The 12,562-nt window shown below is 37.5% G+C and overlaps 1 protein-coding gene across 1 annotated transcript; it reads right to left on the reverse strand.

Moving 5' to 3' along the window:
- Window positions 1-318: 318 nt before the first annotated feature.
- Window positions 319-1,278, reverse strand: LOC107607296 (uncharacterized). The gene has a single exon (XM_016309265.1). The coding sequence runs from the start codon at window positions 1,276-1,278 to the stop codon at window positions 319-321; it is 960 nt and encodes a 319-aa protein (XP_016164751.1).
- Between the last annotated feature and the right edge of the window lie 11,284 nt (window positions 1,279-12,562).

Below are 12,562 nucleotides of genomic sequence, written 5' to 3' on the forward strand. Positions count from 1 at the left end.
TTGTTCCTCTTTTTTTTTTAGAGCTTTCTCCTTGTTTGATACACACTCAATATCAAATTTAGAGTTGATGTAAGGAGATTTGTTGATTACAAAGGGAGAATTTGATTGCAAATTCATTGAAGCTTCAATTGAGTAGTCAGCTTCTTGCACCTTCTCTGTCTCTTCCTTTCTTCTCATGCATGAAAAAGGAACATATGAAAGTGATTCATTAGGCTTTCCTTTAGATTCGGATCTTTGGCTTCAACTTTCTTGCAATCCTTTTGATCACTTGAATGATGCATAGTCTTGAAAACATGAAAGACTTGATGATCCTCGATATTAATTCACCCTTTTCAACATCAATAAGGGATTTCCAATGGCTAGAAAATGTCTTTTTAGAATGATAGAAGCATGCTCATCTTTCTCTATATCAAGAATAACAAAATTCACTGGGAGGAAATATTTTTCCACTTTGATCAAGTCATTTTCAACTATCCCATGTTCAAGCTTCATTGATTTGTTTGCAAGTTGTAGAGCTATTTTGGTGGGCTTCAACTCTTGAATTTGTAACCTCTTCATCACAGATAAAGGCATTAGATTAATACTTGCCCCCAAATCACATAAAACTCTTTCAAAGGTGGTGTTGCCAATAGTACAAGGAATTTGAAAATTTCCTGGATCTTTCTTCTTTGTTGGCAAGTTCCTTTGAATGATTGCATTATACTCCTTGCTCATCATTACTGTTTGGCCTCCCTTTAAGAATCTTTTCTTGGACAACAAATCCTTCATAAATTTAGAATACAAGGGCATTTGTTCAAGATCTTTTATAAATGGGATGTTGATGTGCAAAATCTTGAATATCTCTAAGAATTTGGAATATTGCTTCTCCTTGTTTTTCTCTTGGAGCCTTTGAGGATATGAAATTTTTGGCTTGTATTTAGGCACTGGAATGCTCTCTTTTGGTGGAGCTTTTATAGCTTGAATTGTTTGCTGGAGTGTGGGCTGCATGTGCTTCTCTTGATGAATGTTCTCTGTTGCCTCTTTCCTTTGTTTGTCATTGGCAGTGAGATTTTCTTTTTCTTCTTGTTCCACTACCTTTCCGCTCCTCAAACAAATAGCCTTGCACTCATTTTTTGGTTTTGGAATTGTGTCATTGGGAAGAACATTTGTGGCTTTCTCTAATTTTTGAGCAATTTGGCATACTTGCACCTCCAAATTTCTAAGTGAAGCACCTTGATTCTTGAGATTAATTCTTGTTTCCTTCATGAATGAGAATGTTTCTTTGGAGAGTTTTTCCATGGTAAGTTCAAGATTAGTGAGCCTTTAGAAATATTGAATGGGTTGTGTGGAGGGTGGTGGTGGGTTAGAATTGTTCTGGTTGTGTGGAGGGTGATTGTTTTGGTGGGAAGTGAAGGTGGTGTGGTTGATGTTGATAAGTGAAAATTTATACCAGTTCAGAATTTAACAAAATAATTTTGTTGTAAGCATAGCCCAAACCAATAATCGATCTTCAAATCAAATTTTAATAATTGGTTGTCACAAGTACAAACCCTAATGAAAATAAATCGAAGTATTCAAACCTCGGGTCGTCTCACAAGGAATTGCAATGAAGTGATCAATTATTGGCTATAAAGGGGCAAAGGGGGTTTGATTTGATGATTTGACAAGAAAAGTAAATAACAAGAAAGTAAATGACAATTAACTAATAAAGAAAGGGAAAGAACTCTAGGGTAGGCATGGGAATTGAGATCACCATCCTTGTCTATAAACCATATATTGACAATTATGAGGGACCAACCTATTAAGTCTACTTATATGCTTGAAGTAAGTCACTAGGCTTGATCCACATCAATCTATAAGTCCTAACCTAGCTACTAATTGACTTAGTAGTAGGCTAGCATTAATGGTTATCAAATGGACCACTAAGGGTTCTCAAATCACCAATTCAATGAGACCCAATGACTCAAGGTAACTCAATTCCCTTAGCCTCGGCTAAGAGTAAAGAAAACTACTCTAAAACTAGAGAAAACATTTCATCAAACACCTAGGGTGCAATAAAAGTAAACATCATAAATTGCAAAAATTAATGAAACCATAACTAACATAAGCAAGAAATAAACAATAGTAACTAAGATAAACATAGAGACATGAAAACATAACCTTGCATTAAAATGAAATTGAAATCAACAAGAGTGCATGAACATAAAAGCAACTAAATAAAGGGAATGACAAGTAAAATTAGAAGAACAAAGATGTAATAACAAGAAATTAAAGGGAAGACTAAATCAAAACAAGAATTAAAAGTTTGATCTAAGAGAATTTAACCAAAACTACCCTAAATTCTAGAGAGAAGGGAGAGCTTCTCTCTTTAGAATTCTAACCTACAACATGATGAAATCTATACTATGGCTCCTTGGTTCATTCTGTCTTCAATAGCATCAGAAATGGGTTGGATTGGGCCCAAAATGCTTCAGAAATCGCTGGTCACATCTTGCCTTTAAGTGAGTCACGCTGATCCTGCGACGCGCACGCATGGGCGACGCGTACGCGTCACCTAACTACAAGGCAACTATGGAAAATTGCACATCATTTTGAAGCCCCGGACGTTAGCTTTCCAAGCAACTAGAACCTCCTCATTTGGATCTCTATAGCTCAAGTTATGATTGATTTAGTACGAAGAGGTCAGGATTGACAGCTTAGCAATTCCTTAATTTCTTTATGATTTCTCCCACTTTGCATGCTTTTCTTCCATTTTTTTTCAAGCCATTCTTGCCTTCAAAACCTTAAATCACTCAAACAAATATATCAAGGCATCGAATAGAATTAAAGTGAATTAAGTTTAACAATTTTAAGGCCTAAAAAGTATGTTTTCACTCTTAAGCACAAATTCGGGAGATTTTACAAAACCATGCTATTTTAGTGAATAAATGTGAGATAAGTTGATAAAATCCGCTAAATTCAACACAAGATCAACCACAAAATTGGGGTTTATCAATGGTTATGGTTGAAGTGATTAGGCCTCTAATTTTGATTTTCCCACCCAAAATTTGGGTGGTTCCTCCATCCAGGATTATAAGTGTTAGAAAAGGGATCATTGTGAGGCTTATCTATGAAATGTACTTGCTCCGAAGAAGAATATGCATATTCCATGCCCGTGATGACAAGTCATCTTATGCTAGTTTTACAAGCATTTTTCACTAGTTTCATTAGGTTTTATGCACTTTCTTGCACAATAAGTAAGTGATTAGAGTGAAATTTCATGATCATTTGGAATCAATCAAACATCATTTATTTTACACAAAATCATAACGTTTATGAGAGAATTAATTAATTTTATAAATGATGCAAAGATCTTGTGAATTTGGTGATACTTTGATTGTTTGTTTGGTTGCTTGTAGGTGAAGAAATGAGAAACAAAGGGTAGCGTTCAATAAATGAACGTAGTGTTCAAAGAGTGAACGCCCATGAAGAGAGAAGCGCTCAACCAAACCAAGGCTCACACAAGAGGCTGGCTCTGCTAGAGAGCAATAGGAGTAGGAGTAGGATAGAATAGAAAGCTCTCTTGGATACACTTTTAATTTTTCTGCACTTTCTACATTTGAGTTACATTGAATTCAGTTTATGCAAATTTCAATTTCTACAATCCTCTGCTCCAATTTTCCTTTCTGTAATTTTACATGAGTTTGCTGTGAGCTTGATTTACAATTCTAAGCAATTTAAATTCTATGCACCTCAATTCCCTTTTCTGTTGATCTGAATTTACTTTTCCTACAATTTAATTCCTCTGTAATTGTTCTAAGAATTGATCTACTGCTTCATTTAATTTCCAGCACCCAACCCCCTTTACATTTCATACAATTTACATTTCTTGTCGTTTAAGATTCTGTCAATTTACATTTCTTGCTCTTTACGTTTCTGCTCATTTACTTTCTGCAAATTTAAATTCCCTGCAATTTACATTCTGCTATCAAATTTTCACTCCATTCAATACTGTTAGCTTGACTAAACTAATCACCTCACTAAAGTTGCTTGATCCATCAATCCATGTGGGATCGACCTCACTCTTGTGAGTTATTACTACTTGATGCGACCCGGTACACTTGCTGGTAAGTTTGTGTGGAATTGTTTTTCCCTTATCAAGTTTTTGGCGCCGTTGCTGGGGATTGATTTAGATTGACAATGATTAAGTAGGGTGATACTCTAGTTTAAGCATTTTCTTTTTATTTTTACTAAGCACACTAACTATTTGAGTTTTTGCTTAAGCTAACCTTAACGTCACTCTAGTAGTTGAGTAAATTGTCTCTGGTTTCTGATTTTGTGTATGATAGAAGCAAGGTGGGAGGTCTCCACCTTTTGTAACCTTGATGAGAGAACTCTGCGAAGACTAAGAAGAGAAGCAAGAGGAAAGGGAATCATTGGTGAAGAGGAATCAGAGGAAGAGAACCAAGAGATGGAAGGAAATGCCCCAAATCACCCTGAGGGTGTGGCTAATAACAATGGTCAGCCTTAAAGGAGGGTTCTAGCCTCCTACACTTTCCCTAATCCAAGGCACTGTGGGAGTAGCATACTTACTCCAAATGTCAATGCGAACAACTTTGAATTGAAGCCTCAACTCATCACTTTGGTGCAGAACAACTGTTCTTATGGAGGAGGTTCCTTGGAAGGTCCAAACCAGCACCTATCCACCTTTCTAAGGATATGTGACACAGTGAAGACCAATGGTGTGCATCGAGATATTTATAAGTTGTTGTTATTCCCATTCTCATTAAGGGATAAAGCTGCTCAATGGTTGGAGGCATTTCCAAGAGAAAGCATCAACAACTGGGAAGATCTAGTGAACAAGTTCCTAGCCAAGTTCTATCCTCCCCAAAGGATCATCAGACTGAAGACAGATGTCCAAACATTCACTCAGATGGATGGAGAGTCATTGTATGATGCCTGGGAGAGATACAAAACCTTAATTAGGAAGTGTCCACCAAAAATGTTCAATGAGTGGGATAAACTTCAAAATTTCTATGAAGGATTGACACTGAGAGCTCAAGAAGCCCTTGATTATTCAGCAGGAGGTTCATTACAACTCATGAAGATAGCCGAGGAAGCTCAGAACCTCATAGACACTGTGACAAACAACTAATACTTCTATGGTCATCAAAGGCAACGCCAACCAGCTCAAAGGAAGGGTGTATTGGAGCTGGAAGGTGTGGACACCATTTTAGCTCAAAACAAGGTGATGCATCAACAGATCCAACAACAAATGGAGATGATGGCCAAGAGGATTGATGATCTTCAAGTTGTAGCAGTGAACACAACTAACCAACCATCAGCTGGGTGGGGGCAGAATGAGGAAAGCTATGAAGAGCAACAACCTAAGCAAGTCCAATACATGCACAACCAAGGAGTTGGACAAAATGAGTTCCATAGAGATACCTACAACTCTTCCTGGATGAACCACCCCAATTTGAGGTGGGGAGACAATCACAATCAAAACCAACAGCCTTGGCAAAGAAATTCAAACCAAAACAATTCCAGAAACACAAACCATCAAAACCATCAAAACACTAACCAAAGCCAATATAGAAAACCACAAAATAATCAACCTCAACCCAACTACTATCCACCCAACAACCCATCCACTAACCAAAATAACTATCATCCATCCTCAACATCCCATAATCAACCACAACCACCTCAAGAATCTCAAAGGATCTCCAACTTAGAGATAATGATGGAAAAGATGATGAAACATCAAGAGCTAACCAGTAAAAACCATGAAGCTTCACTAAGGAACTTGGAAAGGCAAATTGGCCAATTGTCCAAGCAAACAGTGGCTGAAAGAACACACAATGTATTACCAAGTGACACCATTCCCAATCCTAAAGAAGAATGCAAAGCAATCCAGTTAAGGAGTGGAAGAACCTTGGTAAATGATAAAGAAACTAACAAGAGGCCAACTGAGAGTGACATTGGCAGCAAGAAGCAAGTAGAGAAAAAAGACAAGCAAGACCAAGAGAAGGCCAAGGAAGAGGAACAGCCACACTAGTTTCAAAGAAGGGAAAGTAGGCTATTGAGGAACATTCACAAGCACAGAAGAAGGAGGAGAAGCCCTACACCCTTCCCATTCCATATCCTCAAAGGTTCAACAAGGAGCTAAAGGATCAATAGTTCCCAAAGTTTTTAGAAGTTTTTAAGAAGCTGGAGATCAACATTCCACTTGCTGAAACTCTAGAACAAATACTTCTATATGCAAAATTTCTCAAGGAGCTTATCAATAAGAGGAGGAGTTGGAATGAAAAAGAAACAGCAATCTTGACCCAAGAATGCAGTGCTATCATCCAAAGAGGTCTTCCACCAAAGCTCAAAGACCTAGGAAGCTTCATCCTATCTTGCACTATAGGCAACAGAGCATTGGACAAAGCCCTCTGTGATCTAGGAGCCAGCATCAACTTGATGCCTCTCTCATTAATGAAGCAGCTTGCAATAGAGGAACTCAGGCAAACTAGAATGTCACTTCAAATGGCTGACAGATCGCTCAAAATACCAAATGGAGTTGTGGAAAATTTGCTAATGAAAGTAGGAGAATTCATATTTCCTGCTGAATTTGTCATTTTAGACATGGAGGAAGAAGGACACAACTCAATCATCTTGGGGAGACCCTTTCTAGCCACGGCAAGGGCTATAATTGATGTAGAAAAAGGTAAAATGACACTCAGAGTGCATGATGAAAAGATGATCATCAATGTCTTCAAATCCATGCAATACCCCCCTGAGAAAGAAAAACTTATGAGAGTGGAAATGGTGGAAGAAGTAGAGAGGGGGTTACTTGAGGCCAACAACTAGGAGGAACAAGGAGTGGAAACAGAAGTAGAACAAGATCTCATAGAAGAGGAAGTGGTAGAAATCTCCTCTGAAGGCAAGACAGAGGAGAAGCCAAAACAAAAGTTAAAGCCTCTTCCCCTTCATCTCAAGTATGTGTTCCTTGGAGAAGCAGAGACTCTGCCAGTGATCATAAATTCTTCCTTGGACATAGAAGAAGAAACAAAGCTGATTGAAGTGTTAAAAGCTCACAAGACAGCCTTGGGTTGGACGATTGATGATATCAAGGACATAAGCCCTGCCATCTGTATGCACAAAATTTTTTTGGAGGAAGATTCAAGTCTTGTAGTTCAACCCCAAAGAAGACTTAACCCAACCATGAAGGAGGTGGTTCAAAAAAAAGTGATGAAGCTATGGAATGCTGGAATCATATACCCAATCTCTGACAGCTCTTGGGTGAGCCCAGTACAAGTAGTGCCAAAGAAAGGTGGCATGACTGTCATCTTCAATGAGAAGAATGAACTCATTCTCACAAGGACAGTGACGGGGTGGAGAATGTGCATCGATTGTAGAAGACTGAATGATGCTACAAGGAAAGATCACATTCCTCTCCCATTCATTAACCAGATGCTGAAAAGATTGGCTGGACATGCATACTATTGCTTCCTGGACGGGTACTCTGGATATAATCAAATAGTGGTGGATCTCAAGGATCAAGAAAGGACTTCCTTCACCTGTCCATTTGGAGTTTTTACTTACAGAAGGATGCCCTTTAGGCTATGCAATGCCCCTGCAACTTTTCAAAGGTGTATGCTTTCTATATTTTCTGACATGGTGGAAAAATTTTTAGAAGTCTTCATGGATGCTTTTTCTGTCTTTGGCAATTTATTTAACACCTGCTTGCATCATTTAACTCTTGTTTTGAAAAAATGCCAAGAAACTAATCTGGTATTAAATTGGGAGAAATGCCATTTCATGGTTCCTGAAGGGATAGTTCTTGGGCATAAAGTTTCAAGCAAAGGTATAGAAGTTGACAAAGCAAAAAATAGAAATCATTGAAAAGCTTCCTATACCCGTTAATGTGAAAGCAGTAAGGAGTTTTCTTGGACATGCTGGTTTTTACAGGAGGTTCATCAAAGAATTTTCAAAAATAGCAAAACCACTGAGCAATTTGTTAATGATTCATAATCCTTTCATTTTTGATGACAATTGCAAGCATGCCTTTGAAACTTTAAAGAGGAAACTCATTACAACACCAATCATCACACCCCCAGATTGGGAATTACCTTTTGAACTTATGTGTGATGCAAGTGACTTTGCAATTGGTGCTGTATTCGGGTAAAAGAAAGACAAGCTGCATCATGTTATATACTATGCTAGCAAGGTGTTGAATGAAGCACAGAAAAATTATACCACCACAGAGAAAGAGCTCTTGGCAATTGTATATGCATTTGATAAAATTAAACAATACTTGATTGGTTCAAAGGTTATAGTATATACTGATCATGCTGCTCTCAAGTATCTAATGTCTAAACAGGATTCAAAGCCAAGACATATTAGGTGGGTGCTGCTGCTACAAGAATTTGATATTGAAGTGAGAGATATGAAAGGGAATGAAAACCAAGTAGCAGACCATTTGTCAAGACTATCACAAGAAGCTAATCAAGCTCCACATTTAGTGAATGAAATCTTTCTAGATGAACACCTCTTACAAATCCAACAAGCTCCTTGGTTTGCAGACATTGTAAACTACAAGGTTGGAATGAAGATTCCTCAAGAATTCACCAAGCAACAAGTGAAGAAGCTGCTCAATGAGGCTAAGAAATTCTTATGGGATGAACCATTCTTATTCAAGAGGTGTCCAGATGGAATGATTAGGAAATGTGTTCCTGAGAGTGAGATGAGAGACATACTATGGCATTGTCATGGTTCAGCTTATGGTGGACATTTTGGACCATAAAGAACAGCAGCCAAAGTACTTCAAAGCGGATTTTATTGGCCAACCATCTTCAAGGATGTTAGAGAGTTTGTTCATCAATGCAATGAGTGCCAAAGAGCTGGAGTATTAACATCTTGGAGGTAGAACTCTTTGATCTTTGGGGCATAGATTTTATGGCCCCTTTCCACCCACATATTCTTTCAAATACATACTTGTGGCAGTAGAGTATATCTCAAAGTGGGTGGAAGCCATAGCAAAAACCACATGTGATGCACAAATTGTCTTTCAATTCCTTAAGAAGCACATTTTTACTAGATATGGAGTGCCTAAAGGTCTTGTCAGTGATGGTGGTAGTCATTTTTATAATAAATATGGGGTAATGCATAAAGTAGCTACACCATATCACCCACAGACCAATGGCCAAGCAGTGCTTGCAAATAGGGAGTTGAAGAGGATTTTGGAGAAAACAGTAGGGAGCACAAGAAATGATTGGGCCAGAAAATTAGAAGATGCTCTCTGGGCATATAGAACAACATTCAAAACTCCTATTGGAATGTCTCCTTTTCAGTTATTATATGGCAAGTCTTGTCATCTCCTTATAGAGCTTCAGCATAAAGCCTTCTGGGCCACTAAACTCCTCAACCTTGATTTTCAAGCAGCAGGAGAGAAGAGGCTATTGCAATTAAATGAGTTGGATGAGTTTAGACTGGAAGCCTATGAAAATGCTAAGATATACAAGGAAAAAGCTAAGAGATGGCATGACAAAAGAATCTTAAAGAAGGAGTTCAAACCAGGACAGCAAGTACTCTTGTATAACTCAAGCCTCAAAGTTTTCCCTGGCAAACTCAAGTCCAAATGGATTGGCCCCTACTTGGTGACAAAGGTTCTCCCTTATGGAAGCCTTGAACTCCTAGATGAAGTAACAAAGAGCAATTTCACAGCAAACGGTCACAGGGCAAAGCATTATTTTGGAGGCTCTTGGGACAAAGAGAAAGAGATTCAGAAGTTAAGTTGAGCAAGAATGAAGGATGTCAAGCTAGTGACATTAAAACAGCGCTTGTTGGGAGGCAACCCAACCATGAGGTAGTTTTCTTTTCCTAAGCTATTTCAATAAAAAGGTTAAGTAGACTTATGTGTATTGCAAGGAGCTAAGTTTGGTGTTGCACACCAAAATAATTTAAGGGTGAATAAAGGATGCTAAGTTTGGTGTTCCACCAAAAATCTCAATTAAAAACACATTTCAACCCTCTACATAAATGGTTACTAGCTCCAAGCAATCAGGGAAATCACAAAACCATTGTCTATCTTCTAGTTTTTAGTTTTATGACTTTTAACAAAAGCACAGTATTTCATGTAACTGATGCATCATAGACAGTAGCAAGGGACTAAGTTTGGTGTTCCCTCACCAAAATAAGTCCAAGAAACTACAATAATTCATGCATGCTAACCATTTGCCTAAGTTCTTGGAAAAACAAGCAACTTAATAATTATGCAGAACAGATACTCAGCTTCTTAAAAGAATCATCACCAAGGGAAATGAAAAAGTGAAAGATGATGATGACAAAAGAAAAGCTGCAAGACACTCCTGAGAGGTTGTATTATCACAAAATTTATTCTGCTTTGAAATGTTCTGAATGAGAAGTTGCTGTTTACCTTGATGTTAGTTCAAATAATGCAAATTTTGATGTCTGCACTAGTGTAAATGCTTGTCTTCATCTTCATCTGCATTAAATTTTGTCTTGTTTCCCTTTTTGCATCAATAAGAGAAAATGTTTTGACATAGAGAGTAAGTGTCCAATATGGTAGGCATTAGAATAAAGACTTGTGGTGGTGATTGCTTGATTAAATGATGAGCTCAATAATAAAAGCTGCATAATAGAATATTTTTTGTAGTGTGCACTTAGTTGCTGTTATGAAACCTTTTATTAATGAATATCCCTGAAAAATGAAGAAAGGTGAGAAAGAAAAGAAAAGAAAAGCCAAGAATTGGCAAAGAAACAAACAATAAGGCTAGACACCAATAGCTTGGACCTTAGGACATATGCCTGTGGTGCTTCTTGTACTAGGATATGCTTGGACAATTAGGTTCTAAAGAGTCTTTTAAAACTTGGTAACTTGGATTAACTAATCCGGGATTACCAACCAAAATTCCATTATCAAGAGCAACCTAATTACAAAGCATTTAGTGATCCAAAGAGATGCTGGGCATCAATGTTCCTAAGAAGGATTGTGAGCCAAGTGTCTGTAGTGAAGAAGTGTTGAGAAAAATTGAGCCAAAAAGCTGCTGCAACACTTGACACTGAGTTACCATTGAGAAATAGGCTTTCTAAGCAAAAGAAAGAAGGAAAAATCAAAAAGAGATCAATCAAAGAGCAAGGAATTATAACAGCAACTCTAGTGAATTCTCAAAGAAGCATTTCTTATCTATCAGCAAAGAATAAGTGAGCTGCATCTTGTCTGCGTAAATTCCCATGGTCTAAATTCAATTACCTGCTATATAAGGATATATACTTCTCTGTTTCATGTTTAGTGCTTGCTTGGGGACAAGCAAGATTTAAGTTTAGTGTTGTGATAACAAGTCATCTTATGCTAGTTTTACAAGCATTTTTCACTAGTTTCATTAGGTTTTATGCACTTTCTTGCACAATAAGTAAGTGATTGGAGTGGAATTTCATGATCATTTAGAATCAATCAAACATCATTTATTTTACATAAAATCATAAGGTTTATGATAGAATTAATTGATTTTATAAATGATGCAAAGATCTTGTAAATTTGGTGATACTTTGATTGTTTGTTTGGTTGCTTGTAGGTGAAGAAATGAGAAACAAAGGGCAGTGTTCAATAAATGAACGTAGCGTTCAAAGAGTGAACGCCCATGAAGAGAGAAGCGCTCAACCAAACCAAGGCTCACACAAGAGGCTGGCTCTGCTAGAGAGCAATAGGAGTAAGAGTAGGATAGAATAGAAAGCTCTCTTGGATACACTTTTAATTTTTCTGCACTTTCTACATTTGAGTTACATTGAATTCAGTTTATGCAAATTTCAATTTCTACAATCCTCTGCTCTAATTTTCCTTTTTGCAATTTTAAATGAGTTTGTTGTGCGCTTGATTTACAATTCTAAGCAATTTAAATTCCCTGCACCTCAATTCCCTTTTTCGTTGATCTGAATTTACTTTTCCTGCAATTTAATTCCCCTGTAATTGTTCTAAGCTTTAATCTACTGCTTCATTTAATTTCCAGCACCCAGTCCCCTTTACATTTAATGCAATTTACCTTTCTTGTCATTTAAGATTCTGTCAATTTACATTCCTTGCTCTTTATGTTTCTACTTATTTACTTTCTGCAAATTTAAATTCCCTGCAATTTACATTCTGCTATCAAATTTTCACTCCATTCAATACTGTTAGCTTGACTAAACTAATCACCTCACTAAAGTTGCTTGATCCATCAATCCCTGTGGGATCGACCTCACTCTTGTGAGTTGTTACTACTTGATGCGACCCGGTACACTTGCCGGTGAGTTTGTGTGGAATCGTTTTTCCCTCATCAGCCCTCACCTTGAAATAGCCCATTACTCACACCGTAGGAATTCTAATATGAGGGGATTTATTCCAGTTTGGATTTTCTCAATAGAAAATAAGCATTTCGTTGCGAGTATAGGCCAAATCGACAATAAACTCCCATGATCAAAGTTTAATTTCAAAAGATTTGTCACAATCCAAAACAAATGAAAAAACCAGGAGTTTGAAGTCCCGGGTCGTCTCCCTCGGACTACAAATTTAGGTGTCACACTCTTGGTTGTGAAATAAGGGTGGTTTTCTCAATCA

The sequence above is a fragment of the Arachis ipaensis genome, chromosome B7 (assembly GCF_059453495.1).
Source record: "Arachis ipaensis isolate K30076 ecotype BB chromosome B7, ASM5945349v1, whole genome shotgun sequence".
Lineage (NCBI taxonomy): Eukaryota > Viridiplantae > Streptophyta > Magnoliopsida > Fabales > Fabaceae > Arachis > Arachis ipaensis.